General features: G+C 50.4%; 1 protein-coding gene across 2 annotated transcripts in view; it reads left to right on the top strand.

Moving 5' to 3' along the window:
• Positions 1–18390, top strand: part of SIN3B (SIN3 transcription regulator family member B) — a gene marked incomplete at its 3' end in the record, with an annotated part of 35605 nt that overhangs the window by 131 nt on the left and 17084 nt on the right. For both annotated transcript variants that reach the window (XM_079703688.1, XM_079703687.1), the window contains exons 2-5: positions 214–320; positions 1594–1747; positions 8335–8535; positions 12648–12791. In XM_079703688.1, coding sequence (XP_079559814.1) covers positions 214–320; positions 1594–1747; positions 8335–8535; positions 12648–12791 — 606 coding nt within the window. The remainder of the gene's footprint in view (positions 1–213; positions 321–1593; positions 1748–8334; positions 8536–12647; positions 12792–18390) is intronic.

Here is an 18390-nt window from a genome sequence, read left to right as displayed (position 1 = left end):
CCCTGGGAGAACCCTGTCGTCCAGCCCCCGCAGGTCGGCGCCCCCCACCGGGCCCCGCCCGGCCCTCGGCCTCCCCTCCGCGCGGCCCCGGACCCCCGACTCCCCACCTCCGCCCCTCGGATGCCCGGCCCGTCCCCCTCCCGCCAGGGACCCCCGCTCCTGTCCCCTCCTCCGCCGACCGCGGCCCACCTGGACCCTCCCCCCTCCCCTCAGGTGGAGGACGCCCTCACCTACCTGGACCAGGTGAAGATCCGCTTCGGCAGCGACCCTGCCACTTACAATGGTTTCCTGGAGATCATGAAGGAGTTCAAAAGCCAAAGGTACCAGCGGGGCCCCTACCCATCCCGGGGGTCCACCCTGGGCCTCAGTCTGCCTGAGCGGGGTGGGAGCCCCCAACCCCGGCTGCCCCTCAACAGGGTGACCCCTTGTGCAGGTTGTCGAACTTCTGGGAGCCTCAGTTCCTTCTTCCAAAAAAGAGACGGAAAGGTACCCCCTTGTGGAGCTGTTGCGGGGATTCCTGGAACGAGGGCAGTGATGGGGTGCGGCGAGTGAGGCAGTCGAGCAAGCAGAGTCGGATCCTGTCTTTACTCAAAATGTTGATTTGTTTAAAAGAATTTTGTTCGTTGGGGATTTTTAAAAATTATTTTAGATTTTTTTTCAAGCACTGCATGAAAATGTTATTTATCTTGATTGTCGAATGTTTTCGCACTCTCTTAAGTCTTATCCCCAAGGTGAGTGCCTCACTTGCCTCACCCCAGTGCCAGGCCCGCTTGGAAATACTGCGCATAAAATGCTTAGTAAGGAACCTGGCACTTAGAAGGCGTTTCAAACACATTAGCTGTATTCATAGGCACAGAATCAGGAGGGTTAGAGATAGACGGGGGACCTCCCGATGGATAGTGAGCTTGTTTGACAGGGGTTCACTGAGGCTTAGAGTGGGCCAGCGGTTTGCCCAGATCCACCTTAGGAGCAGGGACGGGACCAGACCTCGGTGCCTCTGACTTAGATTCTAAAGTGTCACATCCCCACTGTGCTGCTTCCCCCTCTGAAGAAATACGGCAGGGCCCGCCTGGTTTCCTTCCACAAGCATGATGCTAAGACCTTGGCCCTGACTGCAGCCCTAAGGGAGACCCTGTCTCTCCCCTCAGATTCTTAGCAGCTTTCATACTTGCAGGGCCTTTGACATTTATACGTTATAGTCACTTGCTGGGAACAACTCCTGTGTCATAGTCTCCTAATTCATATGAAATGAATCTGTCTCCCATTTAGAGGGCTTTAACCTTCTGTCACTTCTTGGAGCCCAGGACTTGCAGCTGGCTGTCCTGACATTTTCAGAACCTAGCACATGTGCTTGCAGTGTTGAGCCCACCCACACAAACACAACACTGTTTGCCAAGAAGGCACAGGGAGTCCAGGCCCACACACCCCCCCCCCCCCCCCACCACTGTGGGCAGAATCACGCCAGTCACATTTGAGGGTGCTTCACTTGGTCTGTTTGAGGAGCTCGTGCCATGGCATGGGTAAGGGAGGAGTCGATTCTGCTTTCAGTTTGCTTCCCGAGACGCTTCTGCCCACTCTCATTCTTCGTTCCAGCATTGATACTCCTGGAGTCATCCGACGAGTGTCGCAGCTCTTCCACGAACACCCTGACCTGATTGTTGGATTCAACGCTTTCCTTCCTCTCGGGTACAGAATAGACATTCCCAAGAACGGCAAGTTAAACATACAGTCGCCTCTGTCGAGCCAGGTATGCCGCTGCAGTGGTTTGAGTGATGTGGCCTTAGCACAGCCCGCCGTGGTACTCAGATACACAGGCCGGACAGCGTGGCTTGTGTATTTCACTGCTGGAAAGCTAGTGAAGAGCCGATCTTTTTCTTAAAATGCTTCTAGCAGAAATCAAAATAGATTGAAACACCTGCATGGGCAGCCTCTGCATCCCAAATTGATCCGTTTGGCGGATTTAAATCAAGAGTGGATGTGTCTGTGTGTCAGGGAGGATTCTCCTGACACAGTTGTACGTCCAGTCAAAATAATCGCATCCACAGTCATGGAGGTCTTGGTTTGAGGCTCTCCCCCTGAGCGCACTAGGCAGGCCAGCCACACTTGTACTTGGGCCTGTGGTCCCTCTGATCATCCTCGGTGCCACCCACAAAATAAAGCGGTGGAGATGCATGTGTGACTAGACACGTTTATTGTTGCTGTGCTTCATTCACCTGCCAACAGGATCACTGACTGAGCTCAGGCTTGTGGCTTTGGTCCCTTCTTTCTCGAGTGACAGGTTGCTGCCTCTTCCATCTATGCAGTCCCTTCTTGTGTTTGCTCACCAGATCCCCTGAGAAAAAGAAAGCCTGTTTGAGCTTTACTTTTATAAGGTAACGGTTGTCTTTTTCTCTCCTCGGCCCCGTTGCCATTTAGGGCATAACCCTTTGCTGCGGGGGTGCTGTCCAGGGCATTGTGGGGTGTTCAGCCGCATCCCTGGCCTCCACCCACTAGGCCCTCACCCAGTCAAGACAGCCAAAAATGTCTCTAGACATAGCCAGGTGTCTCCTGGGAGCAAAAATCACAGCATTGAGAAGTGCTGGTGTAAGTGAACGAGCTCTTTCAACCTCCTCCATCTCTGCCCCAGGGGTTTTTGCAGGGAAGGCAAAAATCTACTCTGGATGCATTTTGTAGGTTTCTCTGATGATAAAGGAGATTGCAGTTTCCTATCAATTAGGGAGTCAGGATTTGAAAAGACAGCAGTGAGAGGCAATGTGGCAGTGGCTGGTCCCTCTCCGAGGGGGGCTGGCACATAAATTCTGCCTTTTCTCTACACAAGGCAACCTCCACCATCGGTACATTGTCTCATTAAAGCCGAGGAGTGCACCTCAGTTTTAAAAAGGAACTTGGAAGCCTTCGGCTACTGAATTCCAAAAGCTTCCATTTCATGTTTGCAAATGGAGCCCCAGGAGCCAGAGGTAGCACTCCTTCCTCCAGATGATAAAAGCCTTAGCGGAGATTAATCTTCAGAACAGTCATGGCTAGGGGAGAAAAGCAAGCTCGTTTGCAGGAGTGTGTGCAGGAGCACTTTGCTGAATCTGAAGCGCTGAGTAAACACTAGGTGTCATTACCATTGCTCGTTAAGAAAGAGCCAGAGTCCAAGACCTAAATTGCACTCCACGTGTGGAATTCGCCTTCTCAAGACCTGTTGGAGTAACTGCTCTTGGGGCTGGATTTCCACATGAGCCTCACCTTCCCTTAAGTAGCCAGAAGGCCCCTGCTGCTCCACACACAGCTTCGAGGACTATTGGAGAGATAAGGAGACCGGACCAGTCTTGTCTGCCCCTAGGTGGATTTCGTGACCACAGGTCTATTAACTTGAAGACGGGGTTGATGAGAACTTTCCCTTGATAGCTGCCTACCAGGGCTTTATGGTCTTGCTGCAGCCTGGCAACAGCCATATGTAGGGCCCCTTCCTCAGGGGGAGAATTACGTGCCCTTCGTTCCCTTGGGACACGTGCCGCCCACATGGTTTCAGTCACATCCACGGACCTGCCATGTTTCCAGCCCTGCTTCACGCCAGGCGCAAACGCAATGTCCTCTCACCTTCCTAGAGTCCTTTTCGAATCCACGGTAGCCTGAGAACTTTATAGGGCTCCCTACTCGCCAGTGCCCTGGTGATTTTTTTTTTTAATTGGTTTTTCTAGCTTCACTATTTTGAAGTATAGCTCCCTGTGAGTGTGTGTGTGTGTGTGTGTGTGTGTGTGTGTGTTTTCCGTTTTTCATCTCGTCATGTATCCTGTCAACTATAGACAAGGAGGGAATAGTTCTTAGATGCTGAGGAAGATAAATAAGTCTTAGCCTGTGGGGAGCCTTTTGTGCAGGGTTTCTCAGCCTTGGCACTGTTGCCACTGGGGCCAGATCATTCTTCCTTGTGGGGGCCGTTTTGTGCTCTGTAAGGTGTTGAGCAGCATCCCTGGCCTCCACCCACCTGATACCAGTAGCGCCCCCTCCCCCAGTATGACAACCTGAAATGTCTCTAGACATTGCCACGTGTCCCCTGGGGGGAAGAATCACCCCAGTTGAGAGCACTAATCTAAGGGGAAAATAGACATGTGCCATGATGTGGGAAGTGTGGCCAGAGAGGGGCCGGGGACCACGGCAGGAAGAACGTCCCCTTGCTGCAGCTGCAGCCTCCTGAATCAACATCTTTTTGGATCTGGTTGGCCTTAGTTGTAACGTCACCTCCTCAGAGAGCCCTCCGCTCCCATCCCCAAGTCATTTTCACAGCACCCCGTTTTATATACTTCAAAATAACATAGCGAAGCTAAGAAATAAAAAATCCACTGTTTCGTGTTGGTTTGCCTTCCCTGGCAGACTGAGTCCTCCAGATTAGACAGGAGGACTACGTCTGTCTTGTTCACGACTGTCCCTGTTTTGGGACATCAGAGGGACAAGACTGGATGTCAGTGGGAAAGTGATGAATCTTGGCTGCTGGGTCTTGTTCAGGATGGACCCTGCCTCTTGGGGCCGGCCCTCTTGTGCTTGGCTGGGACGATGGCTGCTTGGATGATAAGTAAAGAGATAAACCTTGAGGTGCATCTTGTAATTTAGTGACCCCTTTACGTTCAAAGGGAAGCCGGCCGTCTTCCCTCCAGGAAGGGTCATTCGAAGCTCAGTCAGTTTCTGGGAGGTTGCCTCTCGTGTTTGTCTTAGTCACCCATGGAGCAGGTGTAGGCCACCTCCTCTGTGCCAGGCGCTGAGGTTTGTTCTGAGTCCTGGCTCTCAGGGCGCTTGCATGGTTGAGGTGGGGACTCACGTGAGACACATATGGACAGATGTGAAATACAGGAGGGAGTTCAGTGCTGCAGGTGACAGCAGGGGCCAGGCCTGGGAAGGTGCCGTGGGCAGAGGCTGAGTGAGGGGAGCAGGAGCCATGCCTGTGGCCCCCCGGGGAGTCTTCCTGGTGGGGACATAGAGGCCTGAGGTGGGAATGAGTGGGTGTGCCTGAGAGACAGCCAAGAAGCTGGTGCGGTCAGAGCCCGAAGCAGAGAGTGTAGGAGAGAGAGCCAGGAGCGTGGGAAGCCAGGGGAAAGTTCTGGAAAGGCTGCTCTGGCTGCTGTGCCAGAAGTGGGCTGAGGGGGCAAGAGCGGATCTGGGAGGCTAGGGAGGGGCGTGGGAACCAGTTGGAGCAGACGGTGATGTGGGTGGGTGTCAGCGAAAGCGAGAAAAATCAGTGAGATCACCAGGGGTGATTCCGGGATGCCTGAGTCTCTGGGTGAAGGCAGCACCTGCTGGGATGACCAGTGGGGGTGGGCCGGGGGGCTGTTCTGTGTTTGGAAAGTCCATCTGAGGCATCTCTTAAATATCTAGTTGGGGCTGTATGTGGACACTCAGATGGACAAGTCGGCCATGTAGGGCGCTTATCAGTGTCTAGGAGGCGTTTCTAACTGTGCCTGGTTGAGGCCCCCCACAGCAGACAGAGAAGACAAAAGCCTGGATTGTTCTAAAAAGTTTAGACCAAGGGTTGGCAAACTGTGGCCCAGGGAACAAAGCCAGCTTATTTTTGTATGGCTGGTCATTTTTACATCTTTCAGATTACTTTAAAAAATTTTTTAAATTGTGGTGATATTTACGTAACATGAAATTCATCATTGTGACCATTTTAAACTGTCCAATTCAGTGGCTTTTAGTGTATTCACAGTACCATGCAACCACCACTACTAATCCCAGAACATTTCTATGACCCCAAAAAGAAATGGTACTTCCCAATTCTGCCCCCACCCAACCAGCCCCTGGCAACCACTAATCCACTTTCTGTCTCTGTAGAGTTTCCTGTTCAGGATACTTAATATAAATGGAATCATATACTATATGTCCTTTTGTGTCTGGGCTTCCTTCTCTCAGCATGTTTTCGAGGTTCATCCATGTTATACCAGAGCATCATTCCTTTTTAAGGCTGTATAATATTCCACTGCAGGTATGGACCGCCTTTTGGTCATCCGTTCATCAGTTGATGGACAGACACGTAGGTTTTTTCCACCTTCTGGCAATTGTGAACACTGCTGCTATGAACATGCATGTACAAGGGTTTGTTTGAACACCTGTCTTTGGTTCTATGGGTGGATACCTAGGAGTGGAATTGCTCAGTCACCTAGTGACCATGTTTAACTTACTAAAGAATCGCCAGACTCTTTGCCACAGCAATTGCACCATTACTGTCTGGCCTTTTGCCGAACCCTGGTCTCCAGGGGTGCTTCTCCCATCTTGTCACGGTGACTCACTCCAGGGAATTGGAAGAGGCACATGGTGCTTGAAAATGCCCCCTCGCAGTGGTGGGGAGGGAGCTCCCCACAGCCTCCTCTGAAGCAAACCTTGGCTCCGAGGCTGCTCAAGGGCTGCTCCCTTCCCCCCTGCCCCTGTTGAACTCCTTCCAGCTCCTTCTGCCGCCAAGCCTGTGTACCATGAAGGAACATGAGCACAGACTTCTGTGAGCTTAAGCAAAGGTAATCAGGAACAGCGTCCCCAAAGTGTCATAGAACAAATTCTAGTGCCTGGGAGAAACGGTGCTTAGAGTTGTGACTGCTCTGGATCTTTTGTGTCTGTTTTCCTTGGCTCAGACTTCCTAGAGTTGCCTCTACACCCACTGTCATGGGCTGAATTGTGCCCCCACCCCACCCCCAAATTCATATCTTGAAGTTCTAACCCTCAGTATCTCAGAATGTGACTGTATTTGGAGATGGGGTCTTTACAGAGATAATTTAGGCAAAATGAGGCCATTAGGATGGGCCTCAATCCAGTCTGACTGGTGTCCTTATAAGGAGACGAAATTAGGACACAAGGAGAGACCCCAGGGATATGTGTGCACAGAGGAATGACCCTGTGAGGACACAGCGAGAAGACACCCGTCTACCAGCCAAGAGGCCTCAGGAGATACCAACCCTTCTGGCACCTTGATCTTGGACTTCCAGCCTCCAGAACTTCAAGGAAATAAACGTCTGTTGCTGACGCTGCCCAGTCTGTGGTATTTGTTGTGGCAGTCCCAGCGCACTAGTAGACCCACTCAGGTGCCGGCGGGTGTGCCTGGTGGAGGTGTCTGTTGTGATGACAGTTCTGCAGCAGTGGGCAGCAGTGTGCCCGGCGTCCCCTGGAGTCTAGGGTCAGCTGTGGGTGCCAGAGGCAGTGCCAGGCGCCACAGGGGATTTTTTCCTTCATCGGTCCATCTGATCATCCCCAACAGTGGATGAAGCCCACTCTGTTCCAGGCACTGAGGATATAGCATTGACCAAAATAGAATCCCTGCCCTCCTGGAGTTTGCCTTCTGATCAGGGCTGGAGAGAGAAAAAAATAAGTAAAATATGTTTCCTGTAGGAAGGTGATATGTGCTGTGGAGAAAAATAGAGCAAGAAGGGGGCTCAGAGTGCTGGGAGGTAAGAGTCATTTTATTTTGGTGCAGGATGGTTCTGGAAGACTCGCTGAAAGGTGGTGTGTTAGCAAAGACCTAAAGCTGAACTGGAAGGATCCCAGCCTGCCCGAGACCCAGTTGGGGACCTGCAGGATGCCGAGGGTCGCTCCCGACAGCCCAGCCGTGGTCAGTGGCAGAGGGAGGCTGCCCTCAGGACCACACGCAAAATTCCAGTTTAGAAGCGTAAACATCACTTCCTTTGGGGGGTGGTCCTGTCCCACTGTGAATTAGGATTCCGACTTCCCAGGAGAGAGACGTATGTCTGTTTTTTATTTTTATTGGTACTGACAGAAAAGCACATCAGTGGAGAGCGTGCTTGATAACTGCTCAGGGCCCATCTCTCTTCTCTCAAGTGACTTGCCCCAGGCCTAGCACCAGAAGTCCCACAACCCTGTGCAACCTGGACAGTGGGCCCCCATGACCTGCAGGGTCCCAGTCTCATGCCTGCTGACAGCAGGTGCTTTTACACCTGAAGACAGTCTTGCTGGCCAGAGGTGTGGGAAGACTCTACTCTGCTCCAAAAAGGATTAAACAATCCACTCTTTGTAAATCTCTCCCGAATGCTAATCTCTCCAAGTGTATAGAGTGTGCCTCTCGGGTTCATGTTCTTTGAATCTGTTGGAAGGATCAGGCAGAGGTGAGTTCGTGAGACTGTCCCAGGAACGCTCAGGCACTCAGAATGCCGAGGTGGGGCTGTCTCTGTCTGGGTGCCCCCTCCCTGCTTCTCTCTCTCCAGGCCCCCAGAAGTAACCTTTTTCTGCGTCGACGTAAAAAACTTGGCTCTGTGCTAAGTTTTGCCTGTTCTTGCACACAGTGGCTCAGTCTGGCGTTTCTCACAATCTGTTCCCGGTGCCGGGCCCAACAGTAACTCACTGTCGTACCGTTGTCAGGAGAATTCGCACAACCACAGCGACTGTGCAGAGAACGTCAAGCAGCAGATGCTATATAAGGAGGACAAACCCCAGGCGCCCTTGGAGTCAGATTCCGTGGAATTCAACAACGCCATCAGCTACGTGAACAAGATTAAGACCCGCTTTCTAGATCACCCAGAAATCTACAGGTCATTCCTGGAGATACTGCACACTTACCAGGTAAGAAGCTGTAGGTCACGCTTCTTTGTGGGTGTTTGTGGCATCATCCAATATCAGGTGCATTGGAAACATTCAGATTTTCTAATCTGAATTCATGAAATCCTGGAAAATTCTGATTAGCTCTTTTTTTTTTTAGCATTTTTTTTTTTTACCGTGGTAAAATATATATAAATACAAAACTTAACCAACTTTAAGTGTACCATTCAGTGGCATTAAGTACATTCACATTGTTGCACAGCCATCACCATATCCATTTCCAGAACTTTTTCATCTTCCTAACCTGGAACTCTGTCCCCATGAAACACTAACTGCCCCTTCCTCATTTCCCGCAGCTCCTGGCGCCCACCCTTCTATCAGTACTTTCTGTCTCTATGAATCTGACTCCGATAGGGACCTCCTAGGAGTGGAATTGTACAGTATTTGTCCTCTGTGCCTGGCTTGTTTCACTTAGCATAATGCGCTGAAGGTCCATCTGTACCGTAGCATGTGTCAGAATGGCCTTCTTTTTAAGGCTGAGTAATATTCCATTGTATGGCTACGCCTTATTTTCTATATCCATTCATCCATCAGCAGACACTTGGGTTGCTCCCACATTCTGGCTGTTGTGAATAACGCTGCTGTGAACATGGGTGTACCTGTTGGAGTTCTGTTTAGGTTTGATTTTAATTTGCCCCTTGAGGCACCTCTGCACCCTCAATAGGAAACACACATTAGAGGATTAAAGAAGAACCCAAGAAGATAGTTTTCTTTTTATAAGATGGCTTAGTTATTGTTTAGACAATAAACTACCCTTTATTTATGCTGATTACAACCGGGCTTTGTGCCAGGTGCTGGGTCGACAGGGATGAATGGTTGCTGTTGCTTAGGAGTTCAGTTTAGAGGTGGAGGAAACTTGGAAACGATTAGGGTGGACAAGAAGGACTGTGTGTAGGACAGGTGTGTCAGGGTTGAGGGCTGCTGACCCCATAGCGGGTTACGGAGAGGATACTCAGGTTGAATCTTGGCGAATCAGTCAGAACCGTCAGGCAAAAGGTGGACTCTCAGTGCTGGGAATGGCCTGTGCAAAGGCCCGGGGGCCGGAACAGGCAGCTGGCTTCAGGGGACTTAGCAGGAAGTGCAGGCAGGCGGGTGGCAAGGGACATCTGTGTCATGCAAGGAGTTCGGATGTCATCCTCACCCAGACATGGAGTTTCTGATGCCTTTTATTTTTCTAAGCAGCAGAACCCACTTTTAAAAATGAAATCTTCTGCACAACCTTGATAAGTGAAATAAAAACATGGGATTCTTTTTAGCATAAATGTTTAGGATCAGATTGATAGCAATTGCTCCCTGTAAACCCACTGAAACTGTTTCAATACTCTAAACATTTGTGGGCAGTGGTGCCAGTGACATGCTTGGTCCTGTCAGCCTCACGTCCGGTGTCTGCACGGTCCTTGTACGGCACTGAGAACTTCCTGCTTCTCACAGATAAGCGGTTGCAAGTGGCAGCTGTGAACATCAGTCTGTGTGGAGGGGTGATGTTGTGATCATGAGTGTTTATGGGCTCTTCACAGATTTCGTGGGGTCACCACATCTCAGGGGCTGGAAGGATCGTTAGAGGGAAGGCCGGCAGGTATCTGTTATGTTGATGGGAATCGGGGGGGGAGGGGGGACGGTTTGTTGGCGTGTAGAGAAGTGACTTATCCAAGGTCCTAGCGAAGGGCCACGGGTTGATGTGGAGAAAGCGTGAGGAAGGAAGTACGGCTCAGTGTTCCCCAGCCAGAGCCACAGGGAGCTGGTTGGAAATGCAAGCTGCCTGGGCCTCCCCTCAGAGTTGCCACCCCAGGTCCTGCCCAGCATCTGCTTTTTGAACAAGCCCCCTGGTGACTCTCAGGTTGCCTGGTCCTTCAAAAGGAGCTGGAAATCTGAATTTCTGTGTGAGTTCTTCTTGATTTTCGAACACTGATGCGGATTTTTAAAAGACACTGTGAGGCCAAAGCAGCAGCTCTAGGGCCACACGTTACTGTTTTTTATCTCTGTTGGGCCTCAAGTCAGACCTTAGTTGTGCCCCCTGCCCCCTCAGAGCCCTTTCCCTCACCTCCCTGGACCTCGGGGTTCTAATCCATAAAATGGCTATAGCGCTGGTGGTGCTGATCCCGGTTAAATATGGTTAACCGAGGTCACTGATGCAAGCACAGTGCTTGCCTCAGGTCAGCCATGGACAGCTGTTTCCTTTATACAACTTTGAACATATGTCGTGTGCCTGGATGAGCACAGCCAGTTCTGCCCTGACGTCCCCCCAAAATGACCGTGCTTTGCAAATAAATGCTCACCAACCACAGGTCTTATGGGAAAATGGGATCAGAGCGTGAGACTGAAAAACTGTGTCAGCAACACATTAAAAGAAGATAGGCACCTACTTGAAACCGATAGCGCCATTGTACGTGCATTAAATGGCTAAGCATGATGTGACTATTGCAGCACATCCGGCACTTGACCTTGGAAAAGACCTGAGTGTCATGTGTAGACATGGGTGTGGAAAGGTTGCAGCCTGCGGGTCACTGTGAGGTACCAGGAGCAGGTTTCCTAAAATGGGATGGGTTGTCACCCCAGAGGGGGCTCAGGCAGAGTGGCTCTAGCAGCTGAGGGAGCGATGCTGGGGGCGTGTGTATGTCGGAGGTCGTGTATTACCAGGTGGCTTGGCTCAGCCGGGTACACTTTTCCACATTCACCCCATGTTGCTCCTGGACAAAATCCTGCCTCAGCAAATGCAGAATCCGTACCACGCTCAAATCATTCCCTAGTCCGTGACCCAAACAGATCTGTGTTCAAAACGGGTGGAACTGTTAGAGCAGAACTGACTCTCTCTGCAGGAAAATTCCCAGAAGGTGCGTCCCTAGGTCAGAGGGTGTGCGCTCAGCACATGATCATAGATGGCGCCAGGCTTCCCTCTGCCGGTGGCAGCAATCTTCCTTTCCGCCTGGTAATGAGAGTGCCTAGTTCCCCACACCCTCATCAGAAATCACCAGTCCTTATGCAATCTGATGAGCAAAAATGCTGCGACACTGTTTTAAATTGTATTTCTTCAAACATCACTCAGTCTGATCACTGTTTCATCTGTATAGGGATGATTTGTATTTATTCTCTGAGCTGAATGGTCTTTGCCTGTTTTTTTCTTTGGCCTTCAAGTGTCCCGGTAACTTTGGTCAGGAGGGGGTGGAGGCAGTTTTTTCTGCCCGCAAACGGGTGCTCCGTGTGCCAGGATTGGAAAGTAGCTTTCCTCAGGGTACACAGGGCCGAGAGGAGAGGGCGTGCAAAGGGCTCCCCATTCCTTGTCTCTTCCCTCTTTGCAGCTGTGGAGGGGGGATGTCGAAGCCCTGCTGCTGGGCACTCTGGGAGGGCCCGACACCAGCGCCTCATGCTCTGTCACGTTCCTGGGTGTAAAGTTGACAGGAACTAACTTCTGATGGCCGGCTTGAGTTGTGTTCGCTGCTTCCTGCCCTGCCGACCTGGGTCCCGTCTGGTCCTCATATTGTTGCTTTAAGCTCCAGGTCAAGCCATCTTCCTTCCAGAGTCGTAGTGACTCTGGGGGAACAGGTCCTTTGACCTCTAAGTCCCTTCCCTTCCTTCTTCACCCTCTGCCCCTTCCAGACCCAGAGCTAGCTCCTCAGTCCCCTGCCCAGCAGAATGAGTTCCCTGGACCTTGGGAGGACCGTGGGTTTGCCACTGACCTTGCACTTCCCCAGCCTCTGCTCGAGGGTGCTTGAGAGCTGAGGTCAGGTCCTTCCATGACCGTCCCCTCCCACATCCCCTCCACACTCCCAGCACAGGCCGCATCCATGGCCGGGGCTCAGGCCACGTTGTGCAGCAGGGTCAAGACTCAAGCGCACAGGCTGTTCTCCAGAGCAGGGGGTGGGGGAGGGGGGAGTGGTTAGGGGACACCCGGAGGTGTCAGCAGGGCAGCGGGCTGGGCCACCTCTCCTGGTGGCAGCAGTCATGGGCTCTGCCAGCCAGTTCTCTTTCGTGAGTCATCCCTCTGTCTCCTCCACAGTGGGATGCCTGAATGTCACAGCCTAGGGTGCCTCCTGGTTCCTTGGCTAACGACTCGTTTTCCCTCCCCTGAACATGGGCAGAAGGAGCAGCTGAGCACGAAGGGCCGTCCGTTCCGAGGCATGTCTGAAGAGGAGGTGTTCACCGAGGTGGCCAACCTCTTCCGCGGCCAGGAGGACCTGCTCTCCGAGTTTGGACAGTTCCTGCCCGAAGCCAAGCGGTCCCTGGTGAGTACAGAGCGCCGACGCCGGTCTGGGGCCACGTTCTCATCAGCCAGAACCCCCTGCCAGTGCAGCCCCCAGGCCAGGTTTATCCACTCCCCAGACACACTGGGTTCCCTCAGAAGCCACAGCCAGTGCAGACACGCATGAGCCCCCAGTGCAGGCTCCACCTCCACGGGGAGCTGGCGCAAATCCTCAAAAGGGCTTCTCTGGACAGACAGCAGCCAGGCGATGAGGGCTGGTTGGGAGGCAGAGCGTCTTCCCATGGAGACCTGCCTGTAACCAGGTCCTTGTGGGAAGGTGCGGGAGGGGTCAGGCTCACTGCCTACCCCCCTGGAGGGACTGGGTGGAGGCTTGGCAGTGACTCGGGGTGGGAGTGCAGAGAGCTGATAGCGGAGGAGGGGCCTGCGATGGGGAGGTTGGGGGCGCAGACTGCACTGTCAGCCTTTCTCCCTTTGCTGTGGACTGAGGCCTGCTGACCTGCCCTTTCCATTTCCTCTTTTTCTTTTTTTTTTTCCTATGAACTTATGGCTTTAAAAAAAAAAATTGAAGGAAAATTCACGTAACATAAAACTCACCATTTTAAAACGTACATTTCAGTAGCATTTAGAATATTTAAAATGTTGTGCAGCCATCACCCCTCTCTAGTTTCAGAACATTCCCATCACCCCAAAAGGAGACCCGTCCCCATTAGCAGTCACTCCCCATCCCCCCCTCCCTAGATTCTGGCAACCACCAATCTGCTTTCTGCCTCTATGGATTTACCTGTTCGGACATTTCGCATAGATGGAATCATGCAACATGTGGCCTTTGGTTGGTGTCTGGCTTCTTTCACTCAGCATCATGATTTTAAGGTTCATCCATGATGTAGCATGTGTCAGAACTTCATCCCTTCTATGGCTAAATAATAATTCCATTGTGTGGATGGACCACATTTTGTTCATTCATTCATCCATCAGTGGACACTTGGGTTGTTGCCCCCTTTCAGTCATTGTGAATCGTGCTATGAACACGCATGTACAAGTTTTTGTTTGAACACCTGCTTTCAGTTATTTTTTGTCTATGCCTAGGAGTGGAGGTGCTGACTCATGTGGTAACTGTGTTTAACTTTTGAGGAACTGCCAAACTGTTTTCCACGGTGGCTGGACCATTTTACGTTCTCACTAGCAATATACCAGGGTTTCAGTTTTCCACATCATCACCAATGCTTGAGGTTTTCCTTTTTTAAAAAAACTTATAGCCTTTGTAGTTGGTGTGAAATGGTATCTTACGGTTTTGATTTGCATTTCCCTGCTGACTAATGATATTGGGCATTTCATGTGCTCATTGGCCATCTGTTTATCTTCTTTGGAGAAATGTCTATTTAAGTACTTTGCACCTTTTTTACTTTGTCTCTGTTGCTGGGTTGTAAGAGTTATTTATATGTTCTTGACTTTAGTCCTTTATCAAATATTTTCCTCTGTTCTGTAGGTTGTCTTTTCACTTTCTTGTTAGTGTTGATGCACATCAGTTTTAAATTTTGGTCAAGACCAGTTACCTATTTTTTCTTTTGTTGCTCATGTTTTCAGTGTCAAATCTCAGAATCCATTGCTAGTTCTGAGGTCATGAAGGTTTACCTGAAGTTTTCTTTTAATACTTGTATAGTGTTAGCTCTTCTATTCAGGTTGGTGATCCATTCTGAGTTAATGTTTGTATATGGTGAGATAGGGGTCCACTTTACATGTGGCAATCCAGTTTGTTGAGGAAACTGTTCTCTTTCCATCATTGCATGGTCTTGGCACTCTTGTCAAAAATCAATTGACCATAGTTTTATGGGTTTATTTCTGGATTCAGTTCTAATCCATTGATCACCATGTCTGCCCTTAGGCCAGCACCACACTGTCATGATTACTGTAGCTTTGTAGTAAGTTTGAAATCAGGGAGTGTGAGTCCCCCAACTTTGTTTTTTTTCAAGATTGTTTTGGCTAGTCAGGGCCCCTTGCAATTCCATATGAATTTAAAGATTGGCTTTTCCACTCCAGCAAAAAAGGCCGTTGGGATTTTGAAAATGATTGCATTGAATCTTTCAACTGTTTGGGGGAGTATTGCCATCCTAACAAGATTAATACACAGCATTTTTCCATTTATTTAAGTCTTTAGTTTCTTTCAGCAGTGTTTCTAAGTTTTTTTCATTGTGTTAGTCTTGCACCCCCTTGGTTAAATGTATTTCCAAATATTTTGTTCTTTTTGTTGTTGTAAATGGAATTGTTTTCTTAATTTCATTTTTGGATTATTCATTGCTCATGTATAGAAACACCACTGCTTTTTTGTGTTGATTTTGTATCCTGCAACTTTGCCGTATCCAGTTTATTAGCTTTGATAGTTTTTGTGGATTCCTTAGGATTTGCTAATAGAGATAGTTTTCTTTCTTCCTTTCCAATTTGGATGCCTTTTACTTCCTTTTTTGGCCTAATTGCTCTGATGGAACTTCTAGTACTATGCTGAATAGAAGTGGTGAGAGTCAGCATCCACATCTTGCTCCTGATCTTAGAGGAAAAGCTTTCCATCTTGCACCATTGAGTGTGATGTGAGCTGTGGGTTTTCTGTAAACACCCTCGAGTTGAGGAAGCTCCTTCTATTCCTAGGTTGTTGAGTGTTCTCTTTCCTCTTTTTATTCTTCCTCTTTGCCCTTGATGACAACTTGGGGTGTGAGCACACAAGAGTCCACCCTTCCCACCTTCCTGTGTCACCACCGCCTCTCCCGGGTCTGCTTCTTGAATGAAGATGCAGTGCGTGCACAGGGCTGGGGGGCAGTGGGTCTTGAAGGAAGGGGCTCGGGGGTGATAGCAGTCTGAGTTTGGATGCTGTTCAAGACTCTTAGTCGATTGGGCAGACTTCCGGTATGCAGGTCGGGGCTTGTCCCCGTGTTACTGTCTCTGGGACACAGAGCACCATCCCTAAGAGGAGGTTCCACCCAGAAGCACTTCCTGACTCAGAGTCAGAGAAGCTCTGTGCCCATCCTTTGGGCTGAAAACAAGTCCAGGAGCTGTAACCAGTCCTGCCCACCTGCCCGGAGCCTTGGGTATCCTGGGGGCCTGGACAGAGCCCCGTGAGCACACAGCCTGGGCCTCCTCGGGCTCTGGGTGCTGCAGGCAGGCTTGAGCAGGCCGTGTCACCTCCCAGGCCTCCGTTGCCTTCTCTCTCACACGGGACTGACCGGCCCTCCTGCTCAGGTGGGGACTGAGCTGTTGTCCTTTAAGTGCTTCTCGCGGGGCCTGGCTCGTGCTCAGCAGCTGGGGTTGTGCTGGGAAAGTAGGCCTAGAATCCCATCTGGTCGTCTCATCCCCTCCTCCCAGGGTCTCCCTCTGCATCCCCAGGACCAGCCAGCTGCCTGGCCTGATGGAGGCTCTTGGGGGATACCGGGGGGGTGGGGGGCGGTTGAAGGAAGCCCTTGTCTGGACTCCCCAGGGGCAGGGAGCTCACCTCTACACTGGGCCTCTCAGCCCAGCTGCCTCCTCACGGCCCTATCCCCGAATCTAGCTTTCTCCTCTGAGTCCATTACCTGCCCTGTGGATCTCTCTGAACTTCAGAATCCCTACTTGGTTTTTTTCTCCCTGTTCCCAAATAACTGTCCTTGGCAGTCCTAGCATCATTCCCATCTTCCTTCTCTGTATGCTCCTGCTCATCAAAGACTCTCCTAACTGGCTCCGGGGGCCACGTGGCTGAGGAGGAGAGGGGTCTCACCACCTCCTTCCCGCTTCACACCCTTCTTGTGTTGGCTTAGCCCAAGGTTGTGGGTGCTTGGGCCTCTGTGTCCCTAGGAGCCCAAGCTGCATGCTGTCACCTGCTGTAAAGCCCTGTGTTGCTCCCTTATACAGTTACAGTTGGTGGATAGTTTTTGGGTCTCTTGGATCTTGGCCTAAATCTCAGCTCTGACCCTGGCGTTGGCAGCTTTTTCCCTGAACCCCATCCCCGCAGAGATGTGTGCACAGTGGCATCCCTGGGTGGCCTTCCCAGGGTCGTTGCTGTCAATGCTTCAGGGTCCAGGGGCAGCCCACCCTCATGGCCTCAGGGAAGAAAGTCCCTGGCCAGCTTTTGCTGCTGCACAGCTCACATGAACTCTTTGCAGCCCTTGGTTCCTGGGTTATCATCTTGATGGGTCAGGGTTGGGGGAGAGTAGAGCCTCTTGTCCTCTGAGGGCCGTGGTTGCAGTGCCCCCTGGTGGACACAACTTGGCATTTACCAAGTTGGACACTGACAAAGCCCACCCTAGAAAAATAAGCATTTCTCTCAGAAAAGCACCTGCCCACAGAGTTTCTTTAAATGGCATTTGTTATCAATTCAGCAGTGTTTTTTTAAGTGTATATTGTGTAATTAGAACTGTCTTGTACATTTTAAAAGATTTAATCAACTTTTAAAAATTACTAAAATGCTCATAAATAATTTGTCATATAGAGTGATCTTTTCATTAACTTTTAGATTTCTGTTAAAACTGCAGGAAAAAGAAACCAAAGGTGAAATTTGATATTGTCCTAATTAAACTCGACTGCTTCGCCTAGATCAGGGATTAGCAAAGTTTTTCTATAAAGGGCCAGACAGTAAGTATCTTAGGCTTTGCAGACCAGACAGTCTCTGTGGCAGAGACTCAGCTCTGCCGTGGTAGCGAGAAAGCAGCCACAGGCCCGTACGTCCACGAATGGGCATGGCTGTGTGCCAGTACAATTTTATTTACAAACGCAAGCCGAGCCAGTCCCTATGTGAATGGTCTTTGGAGGTCTTCTGCCTCAGGCATTTGTACATTGGGACATTTAACTGAAACAAAAGAACTGCCTGAACTGTTAGGGGAAGATCGGTGGTACTGAGCTTGCCTTCCAGCTGGGTGAGCTTAGCCAGGCGAGCAGTGGGTTACCCCCTTTCCTCCCAACCCACCCCCCCCAAGTCCTACTCAGCGCGTCATATCGTCACCTGTCCCCCTCCTTTAGGGATTGGTGTTTGCACCTGTTCTGGGATCTACAGCAAATACCAGTTGAGAATTATTCCACGTTAGGTTCTTGGAGCAGCCTTGGGTCTTCGGATAACTAATCCCCCCCAAAGAAGCTTAATCCTCTAAGGGACAGGTTTTGCCTGTAGTTAAACAATAGGTCTTTATTATTATAATTATGAATATAAAAAAAGTACATGCTCATGAGAAAAATCAAGCATTCGTGAGAGCATCAAGTATGAAAAGTTAACTTCCCTTTTTCCTAGCCTCAGTTTCCTCAGAGTTAAGTACTTACAAGTGTCTTATAGTATGTATCTCTCCAGAAACCTCCTCTGAATGTGCAAACAAATGTTTATCCTTTTAAAAAAGATGACATCCCATTTGTTCTGCCCCTAGGGGTTTTTTTGGTTTGTCATAACAGTGTATCATGTATGCCTGTCCCTAGCAGTGACACAGTGGACACAGAGACACAGAGCTAACTCATAGCTGACAGTTGCCTCTGTTTGGTTTGGATGCACCACGATTTGTTCACCCAGCCCAAGCTTTGGGCTGACAGCACACCCTTCACGTAGTGTCTCTGCATATAGGCCCCGTGGTGGGAGTGGGTGCAGGCAACGTGAACATAGTGGGGGTGATTGCAGTGTG

The sequence above is a fragment of the Hyperoodon ampullatus genome (assembly GCF_949752795.1).
Source record: "Hyperoodon ampullatus genome assembly, chromosome: 4".
NCBI classification, from domain to species: domain Eukaryota; kingdom Metazoa; phylum Chordata; class Mammalia; order Artiodactyla; family Ziphiidae; genus Hyperoodon; species Hyperoodon ampullatus.
This window is presented reverse-complemented; position numbering and strand designations above follow the sequence as displayed.